This window comes from Polistes canadensis, unplaced genomic scaffold, assembly GCF_001313835.1.
Source record: "Polistes canadensis isolate GaletaPanama2010 unplaced genomic scaffold, ASM131383v1 scaffold_132, whole genome shotgun sequence".
In the NCBI taxonomy this organism is placed as follows: domain Eukaryota; kingdom Metazoa; phylum Arthropoda; class Insecta; order Hymenoptera; family Vespidae; genus Polistes; species Polistes canadensis.
This window is the reverse complement of record NW_014569679.1, coordinates 365723-393543: the sequence shown is the minus strand read 5'-3', so window position 1 is coordinate 393543 and position 27821 is coordinate 365723. Positions and strand designations below refer to the sequence as shown.

At 31.6% G+C, this 27821-nt stretch overlaps 1 protein-coding gene across 2 annotated transcripts in view; it reads left to right on the top strand.

Annotated features, from left to right (window-relative positions):
• LOC106788272 (trinucleotide repeat-containing gene 6C protein) overlaps positions 1 to 27219 on the top strand; it is a 29991-nt gene extending 2772 nt beyond the window's left edge. Inside the window, exons 2-15 of one of the 2 annotated variants that reach the window (XM_014751405.1) lie at positions 12904 to 12953; positions 13088 to 13200; positions 13441 to 13618; positions 13883 to 16590; positions 16665 to 16986; positions 18302 to 18826; positions 19391 to 19773; positions 19878 to 20075; positions 20712 to 20867; positions 22052 to 22513; positions 22605 to 22925; positions 23089 to 23315; positions 23537 to 23909; positions 25600 to 27219. In XM_014751405.1, the coding sequence (XP_014606891.1) occupies positions 13132 to 13200; positions 13441 to 13618; positions 13883 to 16590; positions 16665 to 16986; positions 18302 to 18826; positions 19391 to 19773; positions 19878 to 20075; positions 20712 to 20867; positions 22052 to 22513; positions 22605 to 22925; positions 23089 to 23315; positions 23537 to 23909; positions 25600 to 25944 (6267 nt within the window). In that variant the 5' untranslated portion in view covers positions 12904 to 12953; positions 13088 to 13131 and the 3' untranslated portion in view covers positions 25945 to 27219. The remainder of the gene's footprint in view (positions 1 to 12903; positions 12954 to 13087; positions 13201 to 13440; positions 13619 to 13882; positions 16591 to 16664; positions 16987 to 18301; positions 18827 to 19390; positions 19774 to 19877; positions 20076 to 20711; positions 20868 to 22051; positions 22514 to 22604; positions 22926 to 23088; positions 23316 to 23536; positions 23910 to 25599) is intronic. The other variant, XM_014751406.1, reaches the window with a different exon arrangement.
• Positions 27220 to 27821: the final 602 nt, after the last annotated feature.

Genomic DNA, 27821 nt, shown 5'->3' with positions numbered 1-27821 from the left:
TGCATTCCACCGTCCGACGACCGATACTTATTTAACTTATTTGTGGTGGATTTTATAAATAGCATTATTTTCGACTAAAATGTGTAGCGGTAGTAGCAGAGTGTAACAGTAACACAACACCACCACCAACAGATCAAGTATGTGTGTATGTATGTAGTAGCATCTTCATCATGATCATCATCATCATCATCATCATCATCATGATCATCTACGATCGCATATGTAAACGATGATCGAGCGACACAAATAGACAACGCACAAAAGAAGATGCACACATTACATATATATGTTTGTATATGCGCGTGCTCGCGCTTGTATGCATATATGCACGTGTATGCATTCGACGAGTACAACCGCTAGAAATAAGATTAAAATCGATCAAATCCTTCCGTAATACGCTAAGTATTACAGCATCAACTCGATAAGGTAGGATTTCCAATAAAAACAACAACAACAAACATAACTCTAAACTAAATTATAATATGTTAATTAATATAATCTTTATTTTCATTTTATATATATATATATTGATTAGTTATGACTAATATTTTATAAATATGAAAATCAATTGGACGCGTTACATACATTTTTTTTTTTATGTATACATAAAATATAGATATGTTTATTTATGATGATAAAATGTTGTGTAATCAAATAATTGAGATTAAAGGTATTGGCATAAATAAATTTCAAATTGCAATAACGTTTTAACGGTAAAACAGGAAGGATGATAAGTCGTGTCAATTTACAAGGAATACAATGGGGATTCGATGTGTGAGGAAAGTTAGATTATTATATTGAATACTTTTGTGGCTATTTATTTTCGTTGTTTTGTGATCATCATTGTTGCAATATCTTGCGTTACATTACACATCCTATTATTTTTCTTTATTTTGAGATGTAATACATATCAATATAAATTACACGAGACATTTATTTTGTACAAATTAAAGAAGAAGAAGAAAAAAAATAATAATAATAAAACACGAACAATATCTTATTTTTATTATTTATATTAACTCTATTTCAAGATGGCGAACTACCACAGAAGTTACATCCCTTATTTCTATTAAGACATACACTAAACATAAGATTACTTATTTTGTGCAAAAATAAATAAAAAAAAATGATTAAACAAATATACATATTATTTTGTGCAAAAATAAACAATATCGCAAGTTAGATATCAAACATTAATTAACTACTTAAATTGTATCTCTCAGAGTCAAGATGGCGGACCACGCCAATTACCCATCTGCCCCACTTCAAAACAAAATCTAACATGTCTTCTAAAAAAAAAAAAAGAAAAACAAAGAACATCGAATATAGAAAACATTTGAATGAAAATAATAATAAATTGTAATAGTAATTTGTGTGCCATATTGTCGTCGTCGTCGTCGTCGTAAGTTTGTGAACGATTAGTTCGAATAAACGCGGTTAAGCTGTGTGTTGCGCGGCTGTCGCAGTAGTTATATACAAGAGTTTCGTAACAAATATATGTCTGGGATAAAATAGTTAGGGGAGAGAGGGTCGACCTTGCCCCGCAACTCGCTGACTGCTTGTTGCCAAGCTACACCGTATATATAGACCAGTACTACTCCGCGTATACACACGTCAAATCTTTACGCGCACGCGACACTCGTATTTACTATTACACACACTACTAACTATACATGCAAATGCATTACACATACATCGATTGTTGTCGTGTCGTCGTCGTCGTGAGAGAGAGAGAGAGGTGTACTCATATAAAAATGAGCACACTCTTCAAAGCTTACTTTGTATGCATCTACATACTTGTTTTTTATCCGTCCATGTGTGTGTGTGGGTGTGGGTGCGGGTGCACATATAAATCTCTTGTACCATTTAACACCACTCCGTTGACGTTACTTATACGTAATATTTACATTTTACGCTGTTAGATTTAATTATTTGTTTTAATATCCAAATGGTAATACGTTACTTTATTATCAAATTTAGGGATATTTTTTGAGTTGTGGTAGAGAGAGGGGGTTAGTGTTGTTAGGGATAAAATTCAAATATCAATTTCTTCTTCTTCTTCTTCTTCGGAGGAGGAGGAAGAGGATCTTTGAAAGATGGTAGCATATGTATTATACTTTACTAGTCTATTTTACTTGAAAATGAACGTTTAAGCGAACACTTAAGCGTGTTACTCTAGAACCAAGCGAGGGTAATGATATTATTCCCTTCAAAAAGGTTATAATGGGGCCGAAGTAATCGACCTTTCCAACATTGCCACGAGAGAGAGAGAGAAAGAGAACAACGTGTATATATTGGGGATGCTTGAAAACTATAATATCCATAACAGCTAGGTAAAAAATATGATTATGATAAGAAGAAATATTTGATAAGTTCTTTTCGTAGGATTTTTATCATCGCGCGATGGTAAAGATATTAATAAATAAACAAGAAGGATTATTCGAAAATATAGGACGAAGGAAAAGTTTCTAAATGGATACAAATGTAACTATGTTTTCATCTAATTTTGTAATACAAAATTAGCTTAAAAAGTTTTTGATAAATTTAGTAACTGATTTTTAAAAAATCATCTAGGGGAAACTTTTGAAATAAAAATCATCACATCGTGTGTATAAAAGCGGAGGATTGGAATATTTAAAAATAAACTAGGTGAATCAAAAGAGTTCCTGGGCTTGTCATTTCATTTCAAAATCAAATCAATTTTTTCATCTTTTTTTTTTTTTTTTTTTTTTTTGTAAATGAATTAAAATATGAAATTGTTAATAAATACTAAGTCAAACAAAAATTCCTGCATTATTCGATGAGTCCTATTTCTATATTTAGTTTAAAAATTGTACACACACACACACAAAATACTTTGTAACGATTACCAATTTCTGTTAATGAAATAAATCATTGCANATAAAAGCGGAGGATTGGAATATTTAAAAATAAACTAGGTGAATCAAAAGAGTTCCTGGGCTTGTCATTTCATTTCAAAATCAAATCAATTTTTTAATTTCTTTTTTTTTTTTTTTTTTTTTTGTAAATGAAATAAATCATGAAATAATTAAAAAATACTAAGTCAAACAAAAATTCCTGCATTAATCCAAACTTCCTATTTCTATATTTAGTTTAAAAATTGTACACACACACACACAAAATACTTTGTAACGATTACCAATTTCTGTTAATGAAATAAATCATTGCATGATTAAATAAAAAAAATGAAAAAAATACCAAATTGAGTTTAAAAAATTTTTAGTAGATCCAAAGTTCTTTATATATATTTATCGTCTATATAGATTCAAAATTGAGTTTACAAAATTAATCTAATTAATCTCGATACTAATCTATTTTCGGGGAAAGAAAAAAAACTTTGTTATTACTGTAGAGTGACATATTTTAATTTGTAATCAAATATTGCATATATTTTTATTATTATTATTAATATCATCATCGTATATATTAATATTGATATCTAGTTATGATTTCGAGGATGCTAATATAATTTGCAACGACTGGAAATGGCTCCTCGAATGTAAGACGGTAGTTAGGAAAACGAGGTCACCGGGTCTTGAAATGCTTCCGTGTGTACTCTAACCAACTAACAAGAGTACACACGTTAGGAACGACATTAAATGTTATACCCGGATAGACCGATATCAAACGATTATTAATATGATAATAATTCCATTTTTATTTTGATGATTAATATGTTAAACAGATATCTATTTCTGTTATTTCATTTTTCTTTGTTTTGTTATAACAATTTAGCAATTACAGTTATTAATATGTTTTGTCGTATATTCCTAGGTCATGTTATCGCTTTAGAATTATGTTTGTAGAGTTCTCCGTTGAGAGTAAGTGCGAGAGAGAGAGAGAGAGAGAAGTTGTCTTATTGATCGTCGACGAGAGAGTTCGGTGTAAGTTAGCTAAGAAACTTATGTATTACAAATGAAATCCGTTTCTCACTAACTATAAGTCCCGATCATCGACAATTCATTATTGTTTCTATACAGAATTCTTCCAAAATGGCGACGAAAATATGGTCTCGTCATATGTAGACAAAAATGTTAGGTTAACCGATAATAAGCCTATGCAATTTTCGAAATTTATTTATTTATTGTTAAAATAACCGCGTGATACGTAATATAGTAACTTTTGGTAACGTGAATTTAAAAATGTTTAACTTCTATATAGGGTTTTTTAATTTTCTATTAATTTTATTTAAGTAATAAAAGAATATATATTAAAATAGAAAATAAAGTTTACATTTACAAAGTCTTGTCAAATAATGAAATACATTCAAATGTTATGATAAATAAAATCAAAATAATATAATTAAATAAAACAAATACGCGTTGGTAGAAGCCATGAACCAGGGATCTTTTGGGGGTTATGTTAGCTTAACTGATCGTAAGTCTATTTTAATTGTGTTTACAATCAATGAAAATCGTTTAATAGCAATCGATGTTTTTTATATCAAATTTTTAAACTTTTATTTTATTTTATTTTGTTTTTTTTTTTTTTTCTTTTTTTTTAGATAGAAGTGTTCAACTTTAGATGAATCAGCAGTTACATATGTTCGAACCACGTGATTAATTGTGATAGGTCAACATAGGAGTTCTAACCTATCCTTCTTCCAACCCCGTATCAGAAATTTCAAATAACGTTTACATCATTTACAAACATACTTTCATTTTTATATTCTCAGAATTTAACTAACATAATTGCTGTTGCACATTATTATGCAATTTTGCTTATTACGATTATTTTGTAGTTCGTAATTATTGATAAAAAGAAAATAATCGATTAATTAATATATATAAAATAAACAAATTATTATTATTCAATTAGAATATTTGTAAAATTTATGATTAATATTATGTCATTAAATATAAAATGTCCGATTTAAAACTGAAAGAAATCGGAGTAATCGAATCGTTTCATATTTGACGACTTAATAATTTATGCTATCTTTGTCGTAAGGCAAATATTAAAAAAAGAAAATAACGCTAAAATGTAATTTGAAAAATGTTATCAAGTATTTGTACGTTAAAAAAAAAAACAAATGTATTTAAATATGTTTTAAATATTCTTATTACGTAAATACTTTCGTGCGAGATAATATATATTTATCGTTTTAAAAAAAAAAGGTCTCGAAGAAAGAAACTCATTCATAATACGAGCCCCAATATATGATAACAAATGTAATATAAATAAATAAAAAACAGATTATCTGTTTTTTGATAGCAAATGTCGCGAACAGGAAAATTTATGTACGGTGTTAAAATAATCAAACGTTTGTTGAATACCACATTAAATTGTCGGATATTGGAGGTTCAATTGTAGATTAATTTTAACATCAGAACAGCTTCCGGGTTTTCACGTTATCAATTTGATTATAATAACACGCAATAATCGATTGATAATAATTAATAATAATTAGAAAATATTTAATAATAAATAATTTCACAAATCTAATCTCATTCTATTACTATTATTGTTATAATATAATTAAATGCTTTTTTTTTTGTTCTTATTTCCTTCTTGTACTCCTATTATATTTATTTATTAGAAGTATATCATCAGTTAGATTTTAATAACGTTTGTTCAACTTCATTGCACTTTCTTATTGACCATGCCAATTATACTTATACATAACTAGTGTGTACTTTTTTAATTACACATATAAACATACACATATTTACATACATGTATAAAACTAAAAAGAGAGAGAGAGAGAGAGAGAAGATTTGACGTTATTCATCGTTATTTGGTCCTTCTGTTCTCGAGTGACATACTGACGTTCTACTCATCTACACAAGTACTATCTCTCCTTGTATGCGTTAACATGTCAAGAATATGAGAATAGACTAGAATAGCACGTATGCTTTAAATTATCCTATTCCCCTTTACTTTGCCAACATGTATATTCTTCTAACTACTGCCAAATATCTCATTTGCATCGTTCATTTGCATCTGAATGATTATCTTAAATCCATTGTCAAGGTGTTTCCTTTATTATTTCATATATATATATATTTTATCTAACTTTGTTCATAAATTTATAAACATATTATTCATAATATTTCACTATTCTATATCTTCTTAACATTAACTGTACATTCATTTACATACACATACACACATGTATATATATCATGTATTCATATATACGTATATTCAAATAAGTTCATACAAACATAACTATACTTACGTATTACATACATCTAACACGTAACACACACACATGCATATTCATATTCATATATATATAAATTACATGCGCGCACACGCACACAGATTATTTACATACACATACGTAGAAATATGTTTACACTGTCAGATAGAAAAATATAGAAACACGTATGCACGGGTGTGCACATGCATATATAAGTGCATACAAATATACAACAAACATGTTTGTAATGAAGATGGAAACACAACGCACGTTTGAGGACTGTGTTCTTCATTCAAGCATCTTGACCTAAGTCAAAAGAAGTATTCGATTATGGAAGTAATTTGTATACACGTTTATTATGTGTACGTAGGTGTATATGAACAGATCGTTAATTTCGATAGATAAATAGATCTAAAGAAATAATCTAAGTTGACTTGAACTGATCGATCGTTAAAATAAAATTGAAATCTAGTCGGACAAGTTCGACCTTGAAAATACCTGACACTTTTATCGTCTTATATATTCATGTGTATGTGTGTGTATGTATAATATGACGATAAATGTGGAAATGTTTCTGGTGGTATATTTATATATATATATATATGTGTGTGTTATGTTAGAATGCTATTTTCATGTATATGTATATATTTCTGACTACGTAGTTATTATTGTTTTTTCTTTTTCTTTTTTTATACGACGATCAAGAATTTGCATAGTAGAGAGAATTTATATCGAAAGGAAAATTTTTGTACAACCTTCTTCCTTTTTGTTGTTTTTTTATTTCTTGCAAATTTTGTTGTTTTTCTTTGATTATTTTCTTTTTTTTCCCTTCTTTTTTCCTTAACATTTTAACAAACCGTTTTAATGAAGGCAGTATTTTACGCTACGTTATATTTTTTCTTTTTCCTCTTTTTCTTTTCTGTTATATTCTTCATTAGTTTTAAATAATATATTTTTCTTTTTATTTAATTCATTTTATATATATATATTTCCTATCTATTTATTTTATATCAAATTTTGGTTTGTTATTTTTTGGGGATCGTTTTTATGAATATAAAGTTCCGACTCGTATTGGTTTTGTGCTATTTTAATATTTGTTATTGATTTATTTTTTCGAATCTGTTATTCTTGAATTGTTTTGATGAATATAAAATTCATTTTTATTTTTTTTTTTTTTTTTTCAGTGTTATAAATGTGGGTACAATATTTACAATGAGAGGATGATTTCTATTGCCACTAGAGAGCGCGTCGATTCGCATGGTCTGATTTTTCAAATCTATATAATTGTACCACACACAAAAAAAAACAACACACACACGTAATAAAATGTGAACCCTCGAACAGCACCGCCGCCCTCGTGGAGAATTATCGTACCCGATGTTTCCTCATTTTCAACGACACAAATTCGACGAGAATGCCTATCTCGATCGTCCTCCTTGTATAGAGCTTCGTTTTTCTACCAATGAAAGTGAAAACAAAAAAGGAATCAATGCTGCACTTTAATTAAAAATTCACGTTTAGACACAAAACTAACCAATCACGATCATTCATTATTCTTATCATTTCGTAACAATATTTAATCCTACTATTGAATATATATATATATATAGTATAATATAACTCAAAATGAAGCTTTTTTCAAAATTGGCGCTTCACATTGAGCAAACCAATCAGAATCTTAGCTTCCCTTTCAGATAACTTCACGGTGGTTTTGTATAAGTCCGCTATTTCTTGGTTTCTGTCGTTCCTCGGGCAATTGAACTCCTTCACGGTGAAGAGATAGACTATCTGGTCACGCAGGTTTTCCCGCGTCATAAACGACAGCATCTTGGAGCTTGAACGTAGCCCGTGTCCTCCGTACGATAGTATTTACATCTTTCTTTTTTTCTCTCTTACTTCGCCACGCTTACCAAGGTAAATACAAAGCAAACCTTAGTCTTTCTTCTTCCTCTTCTTCTCTTCTTCTTCTTCTTCTTCTTCTTCTTCTTCTTCTTCTTCTTCTTCTTCTTCTTCTTCATCATCGTCGATGCAACTTAACGTTAAGAATAGTATACGATACGCGCCAAGAAACAACACTCTGCGTATTCCTGAGAAACTGATCTCTTCAAACTTTACGACACCTTAAACAAAAGAATTATCCACGGTTTCTTTTTTGTTTCTTCCTATACCAAATGAGAATTCACTTGGAAAAATTTTGCGAATTCCTCTCTCTCTCTTTCTTTTTATTTTGTTTTTCTTCTTCTCTTTCTCTCGTTTTCATCTGGAAACCGAGTAGGTACCGTTGTTTGTATCGTCCTTGAAACGAACACACCCGATACATTACCGGAACGCTGGCTAAGCACAAGAGAAGCCGCAACAGCAACAACATCGTGTTGCATCTTTTCATTCTTGCATACCTAAACTCTGACGTTTGTTGTCTCTTTATTTAAAACACTAATTCAGCTATATATATATATATATATATATTTTTTTAATATATATCTCGAGATGAAAGGATAAAATTAATATAGAAAAGAAAATGGCGGAGGAGGAAGAGGAGGAGGAGGAGAAAAAAAAATGAAGAACTAAGTTTTGGTGGGGGAAACACTTCCGTACGAGATGCTTGCACCGAGTTAGATAATACACCTTCCTGAACTTCCGCTCTCTTCGTAATTGACAGGTTGCGTTCATAATAGATCGCTGCCTTCGCAGATGCATCGATTCACTTCCATCATATATATGTATATATATATATTATAACCTATACACTACCACGTCATATATATTCCGATCATAAAATATGATATGCGTGGCATATTATTTCCGCATGAGTTCAAATCCATATCTTTTTTTTTTTTTTTTGCGAATTTAATACTTATCGATAATAATTTAGGATAAACATTTAAGTGGATTAATTACTCAGTAATTAATCAAACATATACAACACCGGGGATATTATTAATTGCATCGATTGTGTTCGGGAGAATAAAAGAAGGTCAATTAGATTTTGTGGTTAATCTTTGAAAGCAGCTATTAACTGTTCGGAATTCGTAGAATATTTTTGCAATTCTTTATTATCTTCCTATGCATAATATATCGGAATACAATTGGAATACAACATGATGATCATCGAAAGAAAAAATAAAAGATATATCGTATAAATTGTGGGTGTGGGTGGGGCGGGAGGGAGGGGATTATGTGTCGCATATATAATTTGGATGATTAATCTATCAAAGATGGTGTACTTTATTTAATTGAGAAGAAAAAAGAAAAGAAAAGAAAAAAAAGCACACAGAAAAAATTAATAAATTTAAAAGGAATCAAATTTTAGTCTCTCTAGGATATAAAAAAATTTTTAATTCGGACTAGGAAAAGGGAGAAAGGAAGACTATCCGCGAAGTTATAAAAGGGCAGACGTGCGCCAGAGGGAACAGCGAGGCGCGTTTGCTGCCTCCTAGCTGCTGCCACGTATATACGTGCGAAGGTTCTCTCTCTCTCTTTCTTTTTCACTTGTGTGTGTGCGTGCGGGTGTGCACGTGCACTCTCACTCACATAAAAACACTTACATACTAGGTATGTATATATATATATACATATCTTACTCTTTCTCAGTCTCTCTCTCCCGCGCGCGCGCGCACACATACACACACACACACACACATATACGCACGCGTATCTGGCAGATCAATAATTTCTGATACTCGCAAATGTCGCATTTAAAATACAGGCTTTACGGCGCACCAACCGTACTACTACTTCATTCTTTTGAAAGCAACGTTTTTCCTAGAGAAATAGAAAGAAGAGATGGGGAGTAATAGGTGGAATTGGGTGCGGAGGGGTGGGGGGAAGGTTGAAGGGTTTGAGATTTTTTTGGAACGTACGAAAAAGATCGGTTTCTTTGTCGCGTAGTAAGTAATAATAGTAGTAGTAGTAGTAGTAATGTAGTAGTAGTGTAGTAGTAGTGTAGTAGTTTAGCTGTGTAGTAGTTATTAGTGTAGTAGTGTTGTGTCGTCGTCGTCGTTTGCGTGGAATCGAAAGGCGGCACGGCGCAGCGAATCGCCGATTGGCTGATTCGCTGATGTCGAGTAAGAGGGAGACAGAGAATCAGTGAGAAAGAAAGAGAGAAAGAGAGAGGAGTCGACCGACACGACGAGTTAGAAGATTGCATGCGTTCCTGTTCCATAAGAACGAAGAAATAGCGAAAATTCAAGCTTCCAACCTTTTTTCTATATTTTTTTATTTCTTTCTTTTTGTTTATCGGCTATATTTAATGAATTAATTTTATATGAAAACGTTGTAATCGAATTATCATTGATATTCTTTTTTTGAATGCGCAAGAAACTACGAGAGTCAATTTATAAATTTAAAAATATGAATAATAATATGGAGTTCTATTAGTATAAGTAAGAAACGAATAGAATATTTTAAATATCGATTTGAACAATTCACTTATTACAATGATATATGAGATCATATTCTTATTATAAATTATTGCGTATTTTGATAATTAATATAATGATGATAATAATAATACTTAATTTTTTGTAGATATATAAATTTGAAAAGAAAACAAGACGGATTTTTACTTTAAAATTGAAAAACATTGATCGCGTATAAAACGCGTGTTCTCAAAGTAAAGTAAAGTAAATAATATGATTTATCCTATGAGAAAAGAGTGTATATGTAATGTATATTATACTCTTGTGAAATTCAAAAATGGCCGCTGCGAATATCCAAGAGACGTACAAATAGCCTCCTCCCGTTTTATCCTTATTCTTATTCTTATTCATTAGAAAGAACGTAGGTAAGAATAATTAAATATTAAAATCTAAAGTATCTTCAATCGATTCGATTAAAATTGAATTTAAAATAATTATTGTATGCATCTCTAAAGATCAATCAAAAAATATCGTGTTTGCATTAAAACGATCATTTCCCTTGTCGATCGTACCCACCGTTGTTGGTACCACCTTCACCTCTCTCCCCACTCCACCACCATCACCACCTCCTAACCCCTTCCTTCCTCCTCCTCCTCCTATAAATAGTATCGTTAGATTTTCCCGGTTTTCAATGACCGTCGGCACCACGGGTGTCGCTGCGGGTGTCGCCACTGGGTACTCTCTGTGTCGTAGCCGTTGTCGTCGTCGTCGTCATCGTCGTCGTCGTCGTCGTCGTCGTCGTTGTCATCGTAGTCGTGTGTGGTGCTAGTGTTGCTGCTGCTGCTGCTAATGGTGGTGGTGGTAGTGGTGGTGCTGCTGGTGGTACCGTGTTGCGTCAATGTGAAGGATCTTCGGTAGTCTCTGGCGTTTCTGCACGAATGTGAACGCAATAGTTGTGCAGCAGATCGCTCCCGTACGCCAGGGGAGGATGGTCGTTCATAGTAAGAACCACTAGCGAGCTTTAATACGCGCTCCGCTTTTCTGTGCGTTTAAAACAAAAATAAGCTTCGCGTAGACTGATTTTGTTCTTCGTGGGCTCTCGAAGCTAAGTAAGTCATCTATAGCGTCTATTTTTTATTAACTTTTTCTTCTTGTTAATAAATTTAAAGGTATCCATGACGCGTCATAGTTACAATTTAACATGTCCAAATCTTACATGTCTCTTCCTCTCTCTTTCCAGATGATATTTTATGTATACGTATACCTATTTATTATTATAGGATTTTAGTTTTGTTTGGGTTATTATTACTACTATTATTAATATTGTTTAAACTGCTAGTAACTATTCGTACTGCTATGATTCCTATTGAGTCTAGTATTATTACTATTAGTAATATTTATTACTACACTACTATTAATACTAATATTCTCGAAAGTGCAAGGACTTGTTAGTATTTTTAGGACTCCTAGTAATTCTAGTACTATTACTAACAGTGGCACTAACGAAGCTCTAGTGGTGCTTTTTACTACTATTATTACTACGCATATATAAACGCATCATTTGGGGTATCTTTCTGTTCTCACTTAATTTTTGTGCGACGTGTCCATCGAAAACGCGCGCAGTTGTGAGCGGAACCGAAATGAACTTGTTAGCGAAATGCACATTCGCTTCTATATGTTTTATGTTGTAATTATGAATTCTTATGTTGGCCAACAGTATTTGGCCAGTGTTTGTGAGGTAGGACCTGGTTAGTGTTAATGGCAAAAAATAGTCATGGTCTGTATAAAGTTAATTTTTGTGTATTTTATATCTATATTATATATATACTTGAGTCGAGAATATTAATATTATTATTATTATTTATTTAATTTTTCCTTATTTTTTCTAACTTATTGGTTAATAGATGCACATTCTATTTGTACACGTGGAATTTACTTTTATACGTTAATTGCACTTTTACACATGGATTGTAGCATACAAGTGGTGAATTATTATTTCTTAAGATGAATTATTCCTGCAATGTTTATTTTAAGTTGTGAATTTATGAAATCGTTATTATATATATATATTAGATTGGTAATTAGGTGAGCGCGGTTATTTGAATAATAATCTATCGACAATATATCGAATATAAATCTATCGACAATGTATATACACTTATTTGTGGGATTTCATATCGGATGTAACATTTAAAAAACTAGGTTAAGGGAACTTTTTATTGTATTACATTATCGTAGTACATTTTTAAATCTGAACGATAACTATGATGATCATTGTTATTATTGAATTTATCACTAGATTACTTATGTCGGTTAATAATATCAGTCAGGTTGTATATCAGATCACTTTTATATAGATAAGTTTATTACTCATTGCAGATCTCTACTGGCATGGAGCTGGGAGCGCACTGATAGTGATAATTTATGAGGTTAGTATGATATTAGTTACTTGTTTTTCCTTAACGTTCAATGTTTAAATAGTTTAACTACCAACGTTGAAAACAAGAGATTAAAATATTAATCTGTCTAACGTTATATGCGGAGAAATAATTTTCTTATTCAGATCTTGGTTTCTATGCATTGCCTGCCAAAGAAGAACTGAGCCCAATGTTTCCACACAATTCTAGTTCACATGAGATTTCTACAGAAACAAATGCCTTCGTACAAAATTCCATGGTAAGTAGTTTTATTTTATATCATCACATATTAATCCCTTGCATTATGATTTAATACATTGATGAACTGCGTGTCCCAAAGTTGGACCCATAAGATTTTGCCACAAGTTTGGTCTTGTATTTCCCAAGTTTGAATTGTAAAGCATATTACTAGTTTCTCATGCGTTGTTATTATAGTGCAATGGGTTAATTACTTGAATTTTATTAATTAGTTTTGTTTATTTATTTGTTAATATTTCAGGGGGATGAAGTAGTATTAGGGGAAAGCAGTCTGTATTGGGAGGGGGAACGGGAAAGATCAGAGCCCTTTAGGTACTGTGATATCGAATCCATAAACAGCAACAAGATGGCAGTATGTACTGACCATCCGAAAGCTACCGCCGCCAATGACTCTTCAACCGTCCTGCCAAGCCAAACCAGTAAGTAACTTTATGTTTGTTATCATGTGTATATACTTCGTCACTTTGATTATCATGAAATTAGTCTTTTCGTTGAAATCGTATAGATGCATTATTTATTTTTTTGAAGATTATATGTTCGTTAAGCTGAAGAGATTCATGGGATCAGCTGTAGTTACTGTTAAGATTGTTCGATTCGTTTATTAAAAATTATAACCCCAGCCAACAAAGTTAATTCATATTAGAATTTATTAAATTTATATTTGTAATATTTTTATTTTACAGGTGAGTTAAGCTCAGCTGGTATAGGTAAGGCCTGCCAGTCAGTGGCGCCAGTAACCACAAAAAACCCAACAAATCTCTTTCTAACTTACGATAATAATAAGGTAAATAACCACAACAATGCAGAACATAATCATCACAAGTACAGAAAGCAAAACACACTGGGCTTGCTTGGTCAGCTGGGCAGCTCCGCCAATAACTCTAAGTCTACTTTTAAGACATTAAGTGATAATAAGGATAGCTTTAGAGATGTAAGAGTTAGGGTACTAAGCGTAAATGTACATCTACAAGTTACACGGGGTGAAGCGTATTGCACCGTTGGGGTACCTAGCCTAGTTAGGATACCCAAGTCTGATTGCCCCCAATGGTTGCTATGCCTCCCTAACTCTGTCAACAGTTACTCCTTACTAGGGTCCCGCCTTGAGCTAGGCGACAACAATAAGTTTAAGGCTCATTTTAGTTTAATAAGTAATAATAATAACTCCAAGTCTGTGATATTGCTCAGCTCAATCAGGAACAGTGACCATTGTTTCCTGCTTGGCGGTGGTCCTGTCGAGATAGATGCTATTACTCGGAAATTCGGTATTATAAAGGATGTTGCAAAGAGATGGAAACTACTAGGTCATAAGTGTGCCCTGGTTATTATCAATTCTCATGAGACATCTAGACTGCTAATGAGACGTTATTGCAAAACGTCTAACGATAATTGTAACGTTGTTCGATTAACGTTAGCTCTCGATAAATTATGGAACCTATTATTAAAATCGCATTTCGGTGGCATCGATTTAATATCGGTTCCCATAATAATAATAAGCGAACAGAATTTAGCGATATTCACCGCCAGTTCTTCCATTACGCTTATCGTTTCTGAAAACGAAGTAACTGACCACATCTCGCGATCTTTCCTGGAAAATCTCAAGCAACTCCGTGTACAATCTTTTACTTCTCCATTATCTAATGTCACTGTTACCGAGCTGATGCAACGCATATGTGTTCCACTATTAAAAAAGCGTAAGGGTAATAATAATAACGATAATGAATATTATAAGAAGAACATTAGCATCGGTAGTAGTATTGAAGATGAAATTAATAGTAGTAACAATAATCCAGATGTTATCGAAGACATTGTTGACGTCGCTGTGTGCTACAAGACTAGTTGTATAATTACTAATAATGTTAGGATCTTAGGGTCTCAAAATGATGGTATTAGTCGTACCGAAGCAACAATATTTACTGTTGGTGCTCTTTCATTTCAGGATAACAATAAGTCTAACAAGCGTCTAAATACTAGTTATAAGATTAGCGAATATAGTAAATCAGTGGGTTCTGATCTTCAATCTAACTTTACCATTAAGTCTGTATCTAAGTCTACGTTAAAAGATAAAATTAGAATTAAGTGTGAAATGTCTCAGACCGCTCGATTTAACGAATCTGACAAGAGAAAGCAAGTTAGGTTGGCTGCCAACATTCCTATAATGACTACCTGCGAGCCTACGATGACGCTTACAAGCCAATCAGCCACCATCACATCCCAAACAATCGGTGTACCTGTATGTCGAGCGGATAATCATCGCATATGTGATGATGGGATGCGATCAGAATTTTTGAATACATTTCAGAATGACCAAAAAATATGTATCCAGCGTATGTTGTTGGCAAGTCGCACAGATGATAAATTAACGAATGACTTGCGTCTTACACTAAACAAATCTACTACACAAACTTACATCGAGAAGCTCCGATCTTTATCTATGGATGATTACGACTATGATGGTTCAGTGGATTGCTATTATAATCATTGCAAGAAGGCATCTAGTAATCGTAGTCTCCAAAATTCTTACTACGATAATGATTATGATTTTAATGTTTGCGATTTCGATATTAGGAAAATTTATTCCAAATCAATTGACTTACAATGGTCTACTTTAATATCGTATCTACGCTATTTAATATGTGCTTATCAAAAAGCATATAAAATGGACGGAACAAAACATGAAGATCTATTGGGACAACTAAAGTATTTATTGAATATATATTTCAATAAATCAATACGACAATTAAACAAGATTTACGAGCCAATATTAAGCTACAAACAACGATGGGGTATTTCAACGATATTACAATTAGCAGGAGGTGGTGAAAGTTCGCTAAATAGTGGAGGAGCTACTAATTGGGGTTCTACGCAAGCTACTGCACCTAATAATAATAATACTAATCAATCAGGATGGGTTGGTACACCAGGAAATGCACCTGGAAATGCTGGAACACCTAGCAATTGGGGTGGAAATTCTGTCAATAGATCAGTCTCTGGTAATCCAAATCAAAATCAGAATCAAGGCCCACCTGGTACACAAAATACATCAGGAAACGTGAATAAAGTTAATAATCCGAATCAACAATCGAATCAGCAATCTGGTCCACCTACCTCTCAGTCAAATTCTTCTCAAGGGAATCAGAATAGTAGTCAATGGTCTCAGGGAAAATCTAATAATCCAGGTGGTCCAGGACAAAATCCACAAAACAATAATAACAGCGTACAACAACAACAATCGGGAAGTTCTACTGGTGGTAACAATCCATCTAATAACAATGCACAAGGATCTGTGAGTAGCGGAAACTCATCAGCTAATAATAATCCATCGACTAAGCAACAGCTTGAACAATTGAATACCATGAGGGAAGCGCTTTTTAGTCAAGACGGATGGGGCTGTGTAAGTAAATAATAAATATTATTATTTAAGATAGAAAAGAAATAATATTTAGAAAAATCATTTTGTTTTTATAGCAACATGTGAATCAAGATACGAGTTGGGACGTACCAAGTTCTCCTGAGCCGAATTCAGGCAAAGATGGTAATCCATTATGGAAACCATCCGTAAACAATGGTACTGACTTATGGGAAGCTAATTTACGAAATGGTGGACAACCTCCACCTCATCAACAATCCAAAACTCCATGGGGTCATACTCCTGCAACTAACATTGGTGGTACTTGGGGTGAAGATGATGAAACGACAGACACGTCGAATATGTGGACTGGTGCTCCAGCACCCTCTCAACCGAATGCAGCGCAATGGACTGCCGGTAATCAAGCCGGTATGTGGGGAGGTATGCTAGTGAAGGCTGGAGATGCCAAAATTTTAGGGAAAAGATATTTTGGAATCTTATTGAAAGCTATCGTGTTTTGGTCAATTGTTGTGTAATGTTTTTATTATAATTTTCCATACCAACTGAACATTTTGTAATTTTTTGTTTTCTTGTATTTTCGTGATTTTTATATTTAAAGCGACTGTACAAGTAATATTCAATAATTTTGTGTACGTAAACATAATTATTTATTTTATTATAAAATATGTACGTGTATATATGCGTATATCACATTTCACCAAAAATTTAAACTATACTTGTGCAGTTGAGAATAATAATAATAATTTAACGAGTAAATAACAGTTCTCAATTTTTACTATGTTAAATGTATCAAGTTGTAGCTTGTATTATTAAATAATTTTGCTATTATCTATGTATATATATATACATATATATATATATATATACATATCTTTTTTGTTCAACTACGTATGGAGACTCCGGCATTCACAAAGCTTTATTATAAGTTATGGGGAATAACTAATTTATTTTGCTATATTTATTATTTTTAATAATCTAGAATTTTATCTTTTACATGTAGAAATATTGTGCTGTTTATTATTTATTTTTTTTTTTTTTAAATACTCAAACGCTGTGCTTTTAAATTGTAAATGATGCTTTTTTTAGGCTGAATTATATATTTTATCGAGAGCATTAGTAAACTCCTTAATGCCTATGCTAGAATTTTTCTTTTTTTATTTACACATTTGTTAATTATGGAGAATTCATTTTCTATTATCAAATTATTGTATAATATTTTAAATCCATTCTTATATACGTTATATTTATTATATAAAAATTAAAAATCAAATAATTTAATCATATAGAAATTAAAGTCAAATTTCATTAAAATTACTTCATTATCAGACATTATAGGCATTCAGGAACGTTGATTAAATGTAGCATGTAATTGGTATATTATCGAAAGTGAAAAGTAGAAACATTTTTCATTTCCAATTAAAATGAATAAGAATATTTTTAAGAGAAAGTACAGCAAAATAAACATAATCGAATAATTAAAAGTAATATATTTCGAATATAATGATCTCTGTAAAAATATTTAAAATTTCACACGCATTATCAAAAATTAAGTAAATATTAATAATTAATTTAAATATATATATACAGAATGTTTTCCAAGATTTATTTGACAAAAATAGTTTTATGGGATACTTTGTATATATATATTACATCTATATATAAGAATTATTATAAAGATCTTGAAAATGAAATTTGTATAAAATACTATTACATAGATAAAACTTTGAATAAACAGGAACAAGTTGGGCAGATCCAAGAATTGATCATAGAGATCCACGTGATTTACGATCAGTCGATCCAAGAGAGATGCGAGATCCACGAGATCATCGCATGCCTCATGATCCTCGAGAACATATGCGTGTAATGGATCCTATGGCACGGGATCCAAGGATGGGTGATATGCGAGGGGATCCACGTGGTATATCAGGACGATTAAATGGTAGTAATACTGATGCAATGTGGGGACAACCACCGGGTCCTCCGCATCATCAAATGGGTCATCAGCATCCATCTGGTCCTCCAACTAAGATGCTCAATCCTACTAACATGAATCAATGGGCAGCACCGCCACCAAAGGATATGATGCCTGGTAAACCTTCTGGATGGGAAGAACCATCACCACCAACTCAAAGGCGTAATGTACCTAATTATGACGACGGTACAAGTTTATGGGGAAATCCGGCAGCAAATCAACGCACAATGCCTACTAGTAAAGTATCACATTGGAAAGACTTGCCAACCCCTAATATTGGACGTGGAGGTAATTTTAATACATATATTAAGTCTACAACTTTGCTTCCGCTGTTTTCCTATAGAGTATTTTAGCGGTTAGTTAGTGGTCGAAATAAATAGTGCACTGATCAGCACTTTCGGTATTATAAAGAAGTACAAAATTGCATTGATTCGTGGATCGCTTCAAAAGATGAACAGTTTTTTCAACGCGGAATTCGTACGTTGTTCAAATGATAGGAGAAAGAGTGACCAGCGATGGACAATACTTTGAATCATAAATGTACAATCAGTTCTTTACAATAAAGCCTCGAATTTAGGAAAAAAAAACTGCAGAAACAAAGTTGTACACATAATAAAATAACAATTTTTTTTAATCTCTTAGTTATGATACAGTTTTTCATAGTATACTTTATAATCTGCTCGGCGCGACAAAAATTAGAAACCAAAACAAATAAAACGCATTGTAGGAAATGATTTAAAAATATGATATCTATGAAAAGCATACAGTAGCTAAGAAATTAATTATTATTTTTACAATCACACAATTGTACATATAAAAATTTTGTTAACACTGTAAATTATTGTGAAACAGGTATGCAATGTCCACCAGGCATGCCTCAGAATAGAATGCCTGGGCAACCAGGTATGAAACCTGATGTAGGAGGTCCAGGAATGTGGGCTCATCCTGGAGCTCCAGGTGGACGTAGTAACGGAACATGGGCAGATGGGCCTCATGATACTACCTCTTGGGATGATCCCAAAACACCAGCAACTTGGAACGAGCCTCCATTAAATCCAGCTACCTGGGGAGGTCCTGCTACTCATAAACAAAAATCAATGGGACCTGCTGGTAGTTGGGTAGACTCTGACATTGATCCTACTCCTAGTTGGGGCCATCCTGCTAAACCTGCATTAACCAAGGACTTCATTTGGAATAGTCGTGAATTTCGTTATCTTTGTGACTTAGGATATAAGGTATTTATATATTAAAATTTATAAACAAAAACAATATTTTTGAAGACAATGAATTGTTCCAATTGATATTATATTAATTTCGTTGATATTTATCCGTCTTTCAGAAAGAAGATGTGGAGTTAGCTCTGAGAAATCGTGAAATGAATAGAGAAGAAGCGCAAGAACTTTTAAGTCAGATTCGACCTCTTGAATGGCCACGTCGCCATGATACACATTCTGGTTACGATCCAACTAATCAACCAACTACTGCACCAGCATACCCGAGATTCAATCATGTGACACAACAGATGTCTTTCCCACCGGTAAGTTTGTATTTAATTATCAAATAAAACAAAGCACGTATTTTATTCGAACATATCTGCTACAGTTTTAATTTTTAATTTAACTTACACACATTTCATTATTTCTTATTAAAAAATAAAAATAATTATAAAAGTATCATGAACAAATAAACAAATGTTTGGTAATAAATTTAATGATGAAATTCTTTGTTTTGAGTGTTTTAGTTTTCAATTAACAATATGCAGTGATTGTTCTAATTAAATATTTTTGCTTTTCGTAAATAAAAACATTTTAACTAATGAAAATGTAACTTTTCGAAGTGATACTTCTTTAGGAAATTGAAGAAGTCTCTTCAAGTTCTTTTTGAAGTTTGTGAATTTCACGTGTTCTTTTTTTTTTTTGTCCGTTATGAGTGTGCTACTGTAACGTTTATACGTGTGTTTCAATTTCATTTAAATTTAATTTTTGCAAACAAGAGGATTACATTATAAAAGATATTTTGCTGTTTTCTTTTTTGTTTTCTGGCTTATTCATTATAAAGAAATAATTGAACTATAAACATATAAGTAATGGTATTTAAATATATTATCAAACTGATATATATGGATAGAGTTAGGAAGAAAGGTAGGGTACACGGTATTTCTATTGTAATACAGGGGGCAGGAGTGCCCAGTGCTGCGGCTACCGGAGGGGTAGGTGGTTCAGTGTCCAGTGCTAGTCTTCTGAAGCTTCAACAACAGCAACAGCAGCAAACAGTTCCACTGCAGCAACAACAACCGAGTACCAATGCACCGCAGCCACCTTTCAACCAGGTGAAAACAACCTGATGTCTGAAATAATTAGCAATTTGATGTATTTTATTTTATTTCTTTTTTTCTTTTTTTTTCTTTTTGTATTTTCATTTTCATTTATTATATTTTTGTATTTTCTTTTTTCTTTTTTTATTATTATATTCGTAATTAAATTTAGAAAAATGAAATATAAATATATTCAAGTTGGTTTTGTTTTATTTTTTCTTTTTATTTTTTATTTTTTATGTTTTATATCAATAGAATAAAAATGTGTAGATAGTGTGTTTATCGTATTGTATATGTGGGACGATGTGTTTTCTCTATGGCCAAATATTTAAATAATCATTTGTGGGAAAATTGGATGGTGGGCCCTGAATAGTTCAATAAATAAGAAGATCCCTAATTCGAGTCCCAGTTCAGTCAGTCCAGCGATTTAATTTTTCATAAATCTTACATGTATTTCATTGCTATTTATGTATGCATCATTTTGATTACTTTTTTTTAATTTTTGTGTAAGAGAATTCACAATAAAGAAAATTTGTAGGCCATTCTGATAATGGTCGAGCTTTATGTTTTGTCATTATTGCTAAATGTTTATATTTTTAATGCCTACTGTTAGAGTTAAGGTTAAACACAATTATCGTTTAAATTATCGTTAATAAGGTTAAACAATTACGTGTTAAAAATTTCACAGTAACAGCTCGGATGAGCTATATAAATATACAAGTGGCGTAAAGATTATTATTAGATTAAATTAGATTGTAGTATGGTAAAAATACACAAAAAAAATAGATCAAGGTATTATAAAAGTGAAATTGCTTTGTGGAAATTATATTGCTTATTGGAAATTATAAATAAGCATTGTACATATCCAAAATTGTATATTGAAACAATTATATTGTATTACGTTTATTATTTACGTCATTATTATTTCACGTTGTGCGTCATCTTTTAACATGTTTAGAGAGTGTTGTTATATTTTGTGTAGTTATTTATTTTTTTTCATCTATTACATTTTTTTTTTGTTTTATTGCACGAAGTTTGATTGTACTTATAAATCTTAGAATTAATTAACAATTTAATTTATTCGTTGTCTTATGTAGTAATTTGATTATTATTTAAGATATATTATATTTATATATTAATTATGATTTCATTCAAATGAATGAAATAAATTTTACAATCTTTTTTATATCATTTTTTAGGCATCACGTGCACCACAAAATCAACCATCGAATCAACAATTGCGTATGTTGGTACAACAAATTCAGTTGGCTGCCCAAGAAGGATATTTAAATCATCAGATATTGAATCAAGCATTATCACCACAAACATTGATTCTGCTAAATCAATTGTTGCAACAAATTAAGATTTTGCAACAGTTGCACCAGCAACATTCTGTCCAGAGTTCATTGAAGGGCAACAGTCCATCAGTTTTGCAAATAAGTGTACAAATAACCAAAACCAAGCAACAAATTGCTAACTTGCAAAATCAAATAGCTGTACAACAAGCAACATATATGAAACAACAACAACATCAACAACATGCCGTTAATAATGCCCCACCATCTCAGACATTAGAGTATTACAAGACTTCTGTACATGATCCCATGTCAGTTTTACAAAACAGCTTCAGTGATTTGACAATGAACAAAGAACCACCAGTTGTTAGTATTAATTGTTGTATTAAAAAAATAAATTCAAATAAGTATAGATATAAGTATAATTAAACAATGATATTTGAATAATAATTTGTAGAGTCAACAACAATCGAGATTAAATCAATGGAAATTACCATCTCTTGACAAGGATGGTGATATAGGAGGAAATGAGTTTTCTCGTGCTCCTGGTACTACCAGCAAACAGCCGACAGCTCCTGGTGGTTTAACACAATCGCACAGTAGCCCCAATATGAATTCTCTGCTAGGTCAAAGCGATGGAACATGGTCATCTAGACTTGGTGATAGTGGTTGGCCAGATCCAGGGAATTCAGATTCCTCAGATGCAAAAGATTGGCAACCTGGAGGTGCAGCGTTCACTGATCTCGTACCGGAATTTGAACCTGGCAAACCATGGAGGGTAATCCATTCCCAATACCGTCAATTTATTATCATTATATAACATCATTTGCTTTAATATCATTCATTATATATCATTATCCATATTATAGTATTATTAGTTAACCGCAAAACATTAGTTTTTAAGATTTATCCGGGTCCACCTATATTTGATGTCATTTTAGGGTACTCAGATGAAAAGTATCGAAGATGATCCCAGTATCACTCCTGGTTCAGTCGTACGCTCTCCCCTATCACTAGCTGCTATCAAGGATCCTGATGCTATATTTTCATCAAGTAGCAAGACTTCACCACCGCCGCAAAATCCTAATCCGGATACATCGATTCCAAGTTTAAGTAATTCTACATGGACATTTAACCCACCCGCTACAACGCCTACTGCATTTACTAAGTAAGATTTCTTAATTTATTATTTCGATCGAGAATATATTTAATATTATAATTAAATGTTAAAATTGGTGAAGTTAAATTTTATTTTGGTCTGTTTAAAAAGATTTGATTTCTTATAATTTTTAGAGTTTTACAAATTTTTAAATGAAATTTCTTAGAAAATAATCGTAATTCGAAAGTTTAGCGGACATCGTTGATAAATATCGAATTCTATTATTGTAGTTCGAAAAATACATGGGAGTCAGCACCACCACCAACTGCCGTTACCTCAGAACTTTGGGGTGCACCGATGAGTAAAGCACGAGGTCCTCCTCCTGGCCTAGGAAGTAAAGGTGCTGGTAGCACCAGTAATGGCTGGGCTGGTTTAGGAACTGTCACTAAATCATCCAGTTCCTGGGGTGGCCTTCAATCAAATCCTGTTAGTAATTCTAGTTGGGTTTCTACCTGGTTATTATTGAGAAACTTGACTCCACAAATCGATGGTTCAACTTTGAAGACATTGTGCATGCAACATGGACCGGTGCAAGATTTCCGTCTATATCTGAATCATGGAATCGCTCTTACCAAATATTCGTCTAGAGATGAAGCTATAAAGGTAATATCAATTTTTTTTTACTTTTTTAAGATATTTTTAATTTTGTAAAAGCAGCCAAAAGCTCTTTTAGCAGCGCGTTCGGGATTATAAAAGACGTAAAGAGAGAAGAAAAGAAGAGAAAGAGGAGAAAAGAGAAGACCTACGACGTAAAGGGATAAGATAGTTCAAAAAGAAGTTTAAAAAAAAAAAAAAAAAAAATGACAATAATTCACTGGTAAAAAAACGCCTTTTATTAACGTCCCTCGGTTTAAATTCATATGGGATCCAATTTCCTTTCTTTTGGATCATTCCCAAAGCTTTAAGGCGTTCTCCTATAGTTGATAAATCAACCTCCAACGATGTAGACAACTCTTCAAAGCACATGTCCACCATAAACTTCCTTCAATATTCTAGAACTTTCCGCAACACTTTTATTCATAATAAAATAATGCAGTAAAACTCCTCGCAAAAACACTTTATTTGGCACACAAATATTGGCATATTTAAATAATTAAAATTGGTTGTTATTAACAATTTAAAAATAAGATGTGTGGTGAAAATAACACCTAATAACAGCTGATTTACGAAGAATAATTTGTTTCTGAAAAAGACACTAAAATAACCACGACATCTCTTGTAAAACGCTACGAATTAATTGAAATTCTTAATATATTTTTGATAGAAATTAACAGATTACAAGAAATCTTCAATCTAAAAATAAAAAAAAATAACAAATATCAAGGTTAATACAAAAATTTATAGATTTATATGTATTTTTTTATTTCTTTATATTGTTAACACATTTGCTGCGTACGGTGCTCTGCTCACACGCAACGCGCTCCCAGCGCCCGCACATTTCTGGGACTAAAACTAAAAACACTTTATACGATAAATATTTTTATATATATTTTATATATTATTATTTATTTTTTATTTATTTTTTTATTTATTTGATTTTTCGCTAATCATTTGTTAGGAGAATATACGAGACTTCCTTACCCTGGTATTTTATACACCATACATTATACACTATAATTTATAATTGTAATAATAATCGTTCGAAATGGGGCCATATGCCCTTAATACACTAGTAGAAGTCAGTCATCAGCATCGTCGAATGATACTCATGCCATCTTTTAACGTTAATCCTGATTGGTGCATATTATAGTGGGGAGGAAATGATTTTTTTTTTTTTTTATTAAGTTTTTTCCTTGATTAATCGATGAGAATGGTATTTAAGTATTAATTATTACTAATTAAATTTAATAGCAATTACATCGATACATTTTTAACAAATTTAATATTTATTTATAAAATAATCATTATACATCTGTTTTCGAACAATTATTTCGAACAAATGAAAATCATCAGTGTGGCCTATGATGGGCCCCAGCAATTCAGTCCCCCAGCGATTGTTACTATCAGATTTTTTTCAAATTTTGCATTCTTATTTTCATTATTTCTTTTTTTTTGGTAGCATAATAATCTCTCGTGTCTCAGATATTTTCTTGTTTTTCTTTTTTTTTATTTTATTTAACCACGTGGTTGAGCGCGCACGAAAATTTTTAGGGAAATCCCAGTCAAGTCACGTGCGTTACTTACTATTCAAAAAACGAAGAATAATATAAGAAAAAAAAAAGATGAAAAATAATATACAGGATAAACAAAAACAGAACAAAATGAAATAATGAAATAATTAATTTGATTTCAGGCACAAGGAGCTTTGAACAATTGTGTATTGGGAAATACAACGATATTTGCTGAATCACCTGCAGACAGCGAAGTGCATACTTTATTGCAACAACTAAGTCATGGCGGTGGTCAACAACAAGCTGGTGGTTCTGGTGCGGCTAGTTGGGGCTTGAGACCAACCAACAAAGCTGGTCCACCTCCTGATACCTGGGGAGGAAGTTCCAGCCAATTATGGGGTGCTCCGCCAACGACCAATTCACTATGGAGTAACACGGGTATCGACACCAGTGACCAGCAAAGAGCAACTCCTAGTTCTCTCAACTCATATTTACCCGGAGATCTTCTGGGAGGTGAGTCGATGTAAAAAGAAGAAAATGCGCATTATTATTAAAATCCCAAGCGCATTATTTAATGAAGTTTGGGCGAACACATCATTAATAATAGTATCAAGAATGAACAAAAAATAACAAAGTTTCAACAAACAAACAGAAAACAAAACAAAAAAATATCTACCAATAAAAGCGGTGCATATTTTCTTTCTGAATGATCTGCCTCCTCGAGTTAAGATCGGACAAGTAAACAATAACAACAACAACAACAACAACAGAGTAGTAAATGATAAAAAAAAAACCTCGTAATCCAAAGTTCTTATATAACTTTCTCCCCCGCTTGAGTTCCTCTGTATAATTGCAAGAATTTTAAATGAGAAAACACAATTAACCTGCTTTTATACGTCGTTAGTAATATATAAAAAAAAAAAAAAATGAAATCATTAGAGGCTCTAAAGTATAATACGGAGTCCCATTAAAACACAACAACAAATAAGAAATATATATATAAACAAACATACAAACATATTTCTCCAAATTTTCAATTGAAGATGACTTTTAACGCATATAAATTTGCGTTTGATATTCATCTTAAAAGAAAATTAATGGATGAAATAAATTAAATTAAATTAAATACTACATTAAATTAAATTAACTTAAATTAAATTAAATTAAATTAAATTGAATAAATAAGAACATAGACGGACGGGGTCTTCACGAAACACGTCAATTAACATTTAAAAATAAAATAAAATAATAATTAAATAAATAAATAAATAAATGATTGCGATATGGGCTCTCACGCGATGAGAAATATATTCTAATGAGTTACTTAACTATAAAGAAGAAAAAAAAAATAAAATCACATAATAATAATAAACAAACAAACAAACAAAAAAAAGATTACTATAAAGTAAAAATCACATTCTCGTATCTGCCTCGGATTATAAACGCATATGTATATATTTATAAATATATATATATACAACACGCACATAAGTATTTATATATAAACACATGTGCGTGTATATAAATATATATATATTGCATATATACACCAGGTGTCACAAAACAAACAAATAAAAAAAGAAAAAAAGGAAAAGAAGAAAAAAAGTATAATGGAAGTACAGCCAAATGATCTTATGCGTTAGATATCTAATTTTACATGACAAAAGAAAACTTAATAACTAAACTTACAGTCTGATCATTCTAAAGAGACTTACACGATGATAATTAAACGTGGTGAGACTAATTGTGATCCACTTTTATTTAAAGAAGAAGAAGATGAAGAATAAGAAGAAGAAGAAGAAAAAAAAAACTAAGAACACATTCAATTGTCTCTTTTTATCATGGTTGTGTGTGTGTGTGTGAGTGTGTAATGCGTGTACGTATGCGTGAGTGTGTAATTAAACGCGACGTATTATATATCCGATCATTGAATAAAATCAACGATTTTATCGACGATCTCCAATATTATATCGATTTATAATTTATTAATTAATTATTAATTATAACGATTATAATGGTGGGTAATGAATTTAGTTTTTTACTATAAATACTTAACGCGAAAATGTCAAATGAAAGAAAAAATATATTATTTATTTTGTAAATAAATAAATAAATGAATGAATGAATAAATAAATAAATAAATAAATAAATAAATAAATAAATCAATGAAATGGAAGATGAAACTGTTAGTTTAGGAGATCGTAGAAAAATCGTAATTTTAATCGAAGATATAATATAATAAATAATAAATCTGATTTAAAATAATATGGAATATATATATATGTATATATATATACGCAGAAAATGAAAAGAAACGGGACAAAGTTCTTTGATTTAAATCTCATCAAAGAGGTGTTCAAATTTTGCTGGACAGTTACGATGAAGACTGCAGCGAGTATCAAAT